We start from the raw sequence: 9,107 nt of genomic DNA, 5'->3' as shown, positions 1-9,107 counted from the left end.
AGCATAATGGATGTATTATGACAACATTCACCTAGGGCCGGGTGATTTTTAATGTAAATCAAGCCAATGGAGACGGTTCGAGTTAGTAGAGCCCATTCAGGTCAATTGAGGGTGCAACGTACATTTTGGAATTGCTGATGTAGAATCTCTTGGCCTCCGGTGAAAATTAGCTTTTTTTTTCTTGCTTCAGTTTTTTTTTACGCTTTACTTTGTTACGGGTCGAAAATTAGGATTCAAGAACACCCTTTGACTATACTGGAACGTCCTTAAAAAAGTGCGTGGATAGTGATTTTCACCCATAGGGTGCTTGAGCGACCTCATCCCCTTTCATGGAGGACTTAGAGGTAGGGGGTACCTTAGAGGTCCATCCCATGGACAGGGGCAAAGAGGAAGAGACAGGGGAGTGGGTACCTATTCAATGGGATTTTTGGAATTGTAGACCTCCTCCCCAATGGGCAGGGAGTAGGGATGCGAGACTTATCTATAGAACCTCCATCTCACTGGGCATTTGATGTGGGGTAAGGGTTGTGCTTCCCAGAATGTAGCATCTTCTCTCGGTGATGTATCCTGGCCTAGGCCGACCATGCCTAGTGCGGCAGCAGACCTAGGTGTCCCTCTGCTTAATGTTCAGGTTACCAAGGGGATCGTCGATCTCCCCAAACGGCTCACTTACACTATGGAGGCTGCGTCAATGTAGGTTTAAAGTGGATTGTCCACTCGTGTCCAAGAAACCAATACGTGTGTGGCTCAAAATAATATAGGATCTTTTATAAATCATGTTCACACAAAGCACTTCATTATAATAATTTTACATTGCAAATGAAATACGCGTATCAAGGCGTAAATCATACTTTTATTTTAATTTAACTGAAATGCATTTATTTTTTTAGAATAAATTTGCTTTAATATATTCCATATGAAAATAAATTTTTTTTGCTTGTATATTTATCTGTATTAATATAATTATAAAAATAGTTTCCAGGTGAGATGCTGCTTCCCAGAGTCGCCGGGTCACTTTCCTCCGGCTCACTCCCCCTCCTACTTCCAGCTAATTTAATATTTCTAAGGCTAGTCCCGCCTCCATGCATGGCTAGCCCTGCCTATACTTGAAGCTAGGGCTGCAACTAACGATTATTTTCATAATCGATTAGTTGGCCGATTATTTTTTCGATTAATCGATTAATCGGATAAAAAAATGAATGTACATTTTTCATTTATTTAAAATAATTTAATAAACAAATGATGTTAAATACAAACGCAGAATAAAAAAAAAAAACCTGATAAAATGCATTTCTTGTCTTTATTTCCCAACCAGCCCCCCAATTTATGCACATTTGAGCACAGGCTTGCCACGCTGCCTCCCACACATGCCACTCCACGCTGCCCCCCACATATACCACTCCACTCTGCCTCCCACATATACCACTCCACGCTGCCTCTCACACATACCACTCCACCCTGCCTCCCACATATACCACTCCACGCTGCCTCCCACATATACCACTCCACGCTGCCTCCCACATATACCACTCCACGCTGCCTCCCACATATTCCACTCCACGCTGCCTCCCACATATACCACTCCACCCTGCCTCCCACATATACCACTCCACCCTGCCTCCCACATATACCACTCCACGCTGCCTCCCACATATACCACTCCACGCTGCCTCCCACATATACCACTCCACCCTGCCTCCCACATATACCACTCCACGCTGCCTCCCACATATACCACTCCACCCTGCCTCCCACATGTACCACTCCACCCTGCCTCCCACATATACCACTCCACGCTGCCTCCCACATATACCACTCCACGCTGCCTCACACATATACCACTCCACGCTGCCTCCCACATATTCCACTCCACGCTGCCTCCCACATATGCCACGCTGCCTCCCACATGCACATTTGAGCCCAGGCTTGCCACGCTGCCTCCCAGACATGCCACGCTGCCTCCCACATATACCACTCCACCCTGCCTCCCACATATACCACTCCACGCTGCCTCCCACATATACCACTCCACCCTGCCTCCCACATATACCACTCCACCCTGCCTCCCACATATGCCACGCTGCCTCCCACATATACCACTCCACCCTGCCTCCCACATATGCCACGCTGCCTCCCACATATTCCACTCCATGCTGCCTCCCACATATACCACGCTGCCTCCCACATATTCCACTCCACTCTACCCCCACATATGCCACTGTGCCTGATACGCCTTATACCCCCTGATACACCACTCCATCCTCCCCAGACATGCCACACTGCCTCCCAGACATGCCACGCTGCCCTCCCCACATATGCCTTATATATCGTATATGCCTTATACCCCCAGATATGTCACTCCATCCTCCCCAGATATGCCTTATACCCCCCAGATATCTCATATTCCCCTCATAGAGTCACAGACCTGTTCGCATCACACTGACACCATACTTTTATAAATAAGTACTGGGTTAATCTTCACTGCCCCCAGGATTTAGATTCCCCTTAGTCTGCCCCCCTTTACCTCTAACTGCGCCTTAAGTTAACTTTATTAAATTAACCCTCAGTCCTCATCATTAAATTAACACTAAACACCCCATTAACCATAGCTACCCCTAAATTAACTCTAAATACCCCATCAAACACAACTACCCTAAATTAACCCTAAACACCCCATTAACCACAGCATCCCCTAAATTAACCCTAAAGACCCCCATCAACCACAACAGCCCCTAAATTAACCCTAAACACCCCATTAACCACAACTGCCTCAAATTAACCCCAAACACCCCATTAACCACAGCTGCTCCTATATTAACCCTAAACACCCCATTAACCATAACTGCCCCTAAATTAACCCTAAACACCCCATTAACCATAGCTGCCCCTAAATTAACCCTAAACACCCCATTAACCATAGCTGCCCCTAAACACCTCATTAACCATAACTTCCCCTAAATTAACCCTAAACACCCCATTAACCATAACTGCCCCTAAATTAAACCCCACCTCCCCTAACTTTCAGGAGCCCAAATATTAATATTATACTTACAGTTAGATGAGTGTCACAGCCATGTGGTTCTGGCCTTCTGGGAGAAGGAAGGGGCGGGGCCAGTTGTCACAGTGATTTCAGGGAGGGGCTGGTAAGTAGGAGCTGCTGCTGTGAGTCACTGAAACGGTTTATATAATGAGGGGTATTTTTCAGAGCGTTTGCTCTGAAAAAACCCTCATTTTATAATCGATAAAAATCGATTCAACTAATCGATAATGAAATTCGTTGGCAACGATTTTCATTATCGATTATTATCGATTTTATCGATTAGTTGTTGCAGCCCTACTTGAAGCCACTCCCCCAGAAGAGGTAGAGCTCCGGGTAGCCAATGGGTTTAAAGACCGCCCATTGTCCTTAAGGGGTTAATATGGCTGCTCCCATGGAATACAAATAAGGTGGGTTTCTAATACATATATTGTAATTTAAATCCGGATTTATAATATAAAAAATATTCCTTCCCACCATAGCTAAAAAAAAAATACTTTTTGCCCATTCCTTACTGATGGAATTAAGGACAATCCATATCAAACTTGTGCGTCTGCACAAGGGGCAGCGCTTACTCTACACTCCTCTCTGTTCACGACGTCAAACTTGTAATCTCTGTATAACACGGGGTTAATGTTTCTGAACTGCCGGCAGCTTTCGTACATCTTCTTCAATACGGGTGGCAACGGTTCAAACCCGGCCGTCTCTGCCAGCCATTGGTTATAATACCACTGATTTGCTTCGAGGCGGTGCAAATACTTGGGGTGGACTCCTGACCTGAGGTGCCTCCTGAACTCCTCGCGGGACTCGGAAAGCATTAGTTCTGGAGACGGCAAGGGGCATTTGCCCTCCAGCGCCGCTAGACAGAAGAGGGTCTGGCAGTGAAAGAGCGGAAAGGGTACCACTATTTTGCAGGCACCGATGAAACACAGGGTAGGATACCGCGCATGGATTAAATGTTTGTAGAGCAGCGGGAGGTGTCCTTGTCCGGAATCGGGCATCGTCAGCTCGTGGTCCAGTAGAGCCATATTGGAAAGCTTGTCGCATAACTCAAAGCCTTCTTTATTAAGTTCATCAGCTGCCTTTGAGTCTTTTAAAGGTTCCAGCAAGCCCTCAGCCTCCTTCTCTACACCACTGGACACAAGATGCCGCATTCCTTGCATTCCATTATCTTCTTCGGGCACCAAGAACGGGTAATTATATTTGTACCCCGTGCAGAATATCATGGTATCTGCCTCCAGTTCGGTTCCATCTTCACAGATCAGGGAGTGTGCAGCGGCGCGGACAACTGGTGGCGCCAGAGTGACATTTGATGGAGGAGCCCACTGCAGCCGCGGGCCACGGTGGCTCAGAGTGACCTTACGAGCATGGGCGGCCAACTCCACGGCAATATCTACCCCTGAGGGGCCTGCGCCCAGGAGAACCACATTACGAGAGGAGAAGACCTCCGGGTAACGGTAAAAATGACTGTGAAGGATTTTGCCTGCAGAAACACAGAACAAATGTTATCTCAACCAGTAAATCCCAGCTTCTGTGTCAATATCATCCACCGTTCAACATCGGAGGCCAATCACGCCCATCCGGTCCTACGAGAACCTCTGAAACCCATTAACCGGCCCATTAACCGGCCCTCTGGTTTGACTCTGTACTTTCACGGATCACCGTTTCTATTATGGGTTCACTCCTCACCTCGGAAGGTTTCAATCCCAGCAATGTCAGGAACGTAGGGGTGGGAGTAGTGTCTGCGGCAAGGAGAAAACATATCAGAGCGAGAAAGGGAATAAAAGACAGAGAAGGACCAGGAGGAAACGAAACAAGATAAATTAAAAGGATTCTATTATTAACGTTTTATTTTACCTTTTTTAAGGCAAGTAATCAAAAACAATGTAATAAGACAGAACTTTGATTCATTATCGTTAGCTTTCATTCATAGAGTCCCCTTCTCTACAATGTTGGGTTATATTTATATATTAAAGGACAACAAAGGATCACATCCCAGATTACTCCTGATTCTAGTACTTACGCTTCTATACAACAAAGTAATCATGTTTTTTCTGGGTTTTTTTCTTAACTATTAATATAAAAACCCTTGTCCTTGGTGAATGCCAGACTAGAAGAAGGAAATATGAAATAAAGATGATAATAGCACTAGAAACGGAACGCTTTCGGGGGAATTAATTAAAGGGGCAGTCCAGCCATCACATACACTTTAATGAACATGTGAATGATTTAAGTGGAGGAATGCTGAACACGTGGTCAATCTGAATGTGTAACGAGTAAATGAATGAATAAGAATAAGAGGCTGAAATAAGAGAGAGATACTTTAACAAGGTGCATACCCTACACACACCATGACGGCATCAAACCTCTGCGTCACGGGGTGAGCGTCCCCTCGCACGTGAGATGTCACATCCCACGGCACCCGACTGCTGTCACCATCTCCCAGTACAGGAGCGACAGATGTCACGCAACAATTAAACTGCAAGGAATGAGAGACAAGGGTCACATCTTAAAGAGCAACATAAGAAACGATGGTGAATACAGGTGAAGAAGGAGCGTCTGGCCCTCTAAACCTCCCCCCCCCATACCGGAAATCCCTGAGCAGCGGCCATACATTTCAACCCTGGGGTCTCCATCAATAAAGTGTCTATAATAACTATAAAACATTCTTTTTATCACATTATTTGTATTAAAAGGCCAGAAAGCACAAGTGTTCAAAGGCCCCAATAAATGAAATACATTACACAGAATGGAATCAAAACATTTGCTGCTGCAAACATTTTTAGATTAAAAAGTTCCATTTTATTGAGTGGAACAAAACAGCGATCACATTATTCTCCACCATATTCCTGTAAGAAACTTTTATTTCTTTATTAATTCATGTAAACCATTTTTTCATATTTAAGAAAAGCTATGATTGAGAAAAATATTTATTTTTTGTTTTTATTTCCTTTTATTTGCCAACCTGCCCCTCCCCCAGTTATGCACATCTGCCCCCAGAAATGCCTTATACCCCCCCTATATGCCACTCTGCCTCCCTGATATGCCTTATACCCTCCTATATGCCACTCCGCCCCATGATATGCCCTTTAACCCCCTATATGCCACTCTGCCCCATGATATGCCTTTTAACCCTCTATATGCCACTCTGCCTCCAGAAATGCCTTTTAACCCCCTATATGCCACTCTGCCTCCAGAATTGCCTTATACCCCCCTATATACACCGTATCCATCTATCAGCACTGCCGCTGAGGACACCTACGTGGCGTTGAAGCCGCTGTATCAGCCAAACCCGGTCTCTTACCCTGATGTGGGGTCGTACCCCGAACCTGTCGGTATACTCCTCCAGGTAGCGTAACACCTCTGCGTGATGGATAAAGGACGGAAGGGACGCGGCGAAACTAAAATCAGGAAACTCCATGATCTCTTTGGGGAGGTTGGTCCTAGAAGACGAATGAAGCTCAATGAGTATATCACCGACCACCAGGTCATTAGGTCACTAGACCCCTTTGCCCCTATATGGGGCATTAACCCTTCCTATTGCCTTACCTTAAGTCTCTATACATGCTGGAGTGTTGGTTGGAGTCACCCTCTGTATACACCCAGGTGCCACCCACCTGCCCCGACGTCTCAAACACCACGGGGGGCTCGAAAGCGAGAGGCCGTGACAGAAGGTGTCGGGCGCAGCAGAGGCCGGCGGCCCCGGCACCGATCACGGCCACGCGAAGCCGTCTGGTGGTCATCTGGGGCTGCTGGGGGACACAATAATAAGACACAGCGTCCAGAATAAATGACTTATACGGCGTATTTTACCCCAACCCCTCGTCACCAAACCTGTGACTGGCACACTTTAGACCTTGACCTCCGAGTGACTCATTCACAGACTCGCTGGGTACCGGGTATAAAGGTTACCGGGCACCCAGCCAGAGCCGGCATCCGGGGGGGGTAACACGACAAAGGAGGTCTATGAACTAGGGTGACCGCATCGGCCATGTTTTCCAGAACAGATATCATTTTTACATATTGCTGACCAGCCCAGCTAAAAAATGCTGCCCTGCAGTATGGAGAATGTATTGTAATTGGTTCCCTTCCATAAGTCAATACATCCCACATACCGCATGGCAGCACTGATATGTGTCCCGGAAAACATGGCCGACGCAGTCACCCTACTATGAACACACGTGGGGTAACGCCATTTACAGGTTCAAGGGTATATTCCACACACAGAACATACATGCACTGGACACGCAGCACGTATGTAACTTCTATGTTACCATACCTGCCAACTTCTAAAATGGCGAAAGAGGACCACTTTTTATTGAAGGGGTGTGGCCAGGGGTGTGTCCGGGGCGTGGCTGTACTCAGAATTTTTGTTTAGGACTTTGTGACTTGGTCACAACGATTAATGTAACGGAGGGAGGCGTTTAGAATCCTGCTGTTCCTACACACATTATCGGGGCTTTTAGGGTTGTAGAACCCTGTTATACCCTCACACCCAGAAAACATTCCTGGAAAAGAGGAGCAACAGGGGAGGAAAGAGGGACATCAGGGATTTGGGGCCAAAACAGGGACAGTTATGAGCTATGCTATGGTACACGACCTGCTAAGCGGTAATGTGCTTTACACAGAGGAGTTATAGATAATACACAGAAGGGCGGGGTGTTGGGCAAACCTCTAGGACAGATAGATAGTCTTACCCTATCTATACCAAGCCCAAGGCGATGGTCTACCCGGGCAGGGGCCACACGGAACTCAACTTTGCGCTGAGCTCAACTCACTTTCAGCAACCCTGCTCCCATTGGCTCTACAACAGGAAGTGTGCGCAAAGCATGCTGGGGGGTGTAGTTCCCAGAGCTCTGGCTGTTGCGGCTGCTTCTGGCTGTGGACGGCGACGCCCATCACTCTTAGCCAGGCTTAGGCTTCATCTGTTCTGAAGGCCCACACACTGCTATGTAGAGAGATTCTATCTACAATCTCCCACCCGTTTTATGTATAGATTAAGTATAATCATTCGGCATTTGCAGAGTTAAAAACATGTATTTAATGGTGTTAAATGTAAAAACAGACTCCTACAAACATAGCCTCCTTCGCAGCTATTAGCAGAATTACGGCCATTTATTCCTAGAGGGTTTACATTTATTTTATGTATCATTCTGAAGGTAGTTCTGTTAAAAAGGGACCTTTGTGGGGAGGAATAAACAGTACATTAAGAGGGCCGCTCCTTTGCTAGACACACTAGGTGGGTTTCTCATCCGCGTCTTTTTCTTATATTAACCCGTAAATTCCATTATGTAGGTTCACTTGTATTCTGATCACCCTGGTGGTTCGACATCTCTGTTTACTGACAACACCTATCATGCTCAGCCGGTAACAGGAAGTGGTCCCAAGTAGGAATAAGCCGCCTGCTGGTCAAGACCCTTTAACATTGGGTCCCAAGCGTTCCAAACATTTAATAAATGTATTATATATATAACATTTAATATATTTATTAAATATATATATATATTATACATTACTATATATATTAATATAGGTGTTAGCAGAAATAGGGCACCGACTCTTTGTAAATTGCCTCTACCACTTTCGCTGGGTGGCTGTTCCACTTATCTACCCCTCTCAGCAAAGCAAAACTTCCTCACGTTGCACCCAGCCTGCAAATACACAACAATTTGTATACAAAACACGAATATACTTTATTTGTGGAGTTTATCGCACAGACGGATTTGAATGAAGGGGAAAATAAATAGGCGGGGGAGGGGGTGGATTTCAGTCCCTTTCTTTTAAATTCAACAGGTCCAGGGGTATCAAGAAAGGATTTAAGGGGCAGAAGCCCACATCCTTCCAGTCCACGGCGGGTGGGTCGGTGCCGGTGACCTCCTGAGCTGTTGTCTCTTCTGGATTAGGTTGCGCGTTGAAGGCAGAGTATTTCTGGTACACGTAAGAGGCAAGCGAGTTGCAATTCAGGGTCTGCAGATGGGCCGGAAGCGAGTGCAGGAGACTCAGGACCACCGCGGACTCTGGGAACCAAAAAACGATACAAATATTTACTACTTAATAACACTGATTTTGA

At 46.1% G+C, this 9,107-nt stretch overlaps 2 protein-coding genes across 2 annotated transcripts in view; both read right to left on the bottom strand.

Moving 5' to 3' along the window:
* Positions 1 to 1,068: 1,068 nt before the first annotated feature.
* LOC149275379 (snRNA-activating protein complex subunit 2-like) overlaps positions 1,069 to 9,107 on the bottom strand; it is a 9,908-nt gene continuing 1,869 nt past the window's right edge. The window contains exons 5-6 of the mRNA XM_089504845.1: positions 8,829 to 9,054; positions 1,069 to 1,105 (exon numbers count right to left, since the gene is read on the bottom strand). Of these exons, the coding sequence (XP_089360971.1) occupies positions 1,069 to 1,105; positions 8,829 to 9,054 (263 nt within the window). The remainder of the gene's footprint in view (positions 1,106 to 8,828; positions 9,055 to 9,107) is intronic.
* On the bottom strand, positions 3,577 to 6,780 carry LOC149275380 (uncharacterized). The gene is made up of 5 exons (XM_089504807.1): positions 6,587 to 6,780; positions 6,342 to 6,480; positions 5,377 to 5,516; positions 4,727 to 4,779; positions 3,577 to 4,520 (listed from the first exon to the last, which is right to left on the bottom strand). Exons 1-5 carry the CDS (start codon positions 6,778 to 6,780, stop codon positions 3,577 to 3,579), a joined length of 1,470 nt encoding a protein of 489 aa, XP_089360933.1.

The sequence above is a fragment of the Sceloporus occidentalis genome, unplaced genomic scaffold (assembly GCF_023333645.1).
Source record: "Sceloporus occidentalis isolate IW3139 unplaced genomic scaffold, rSceOcc1.0.p SCAF_292, whole genome shotgun sequence".
Lineage (NCBI taxonomy): Eukaryota > Metazoa > Chordata > Lepidosauria > Squamata > Phrynosomatidae > Sceloporus > Sceloporus occidentalis.
The sequence above is the reverse complement of the archived record's forward strand: the minus strand, read 5'-3'. Positions and strand labels throughout refer to the sequence as shown.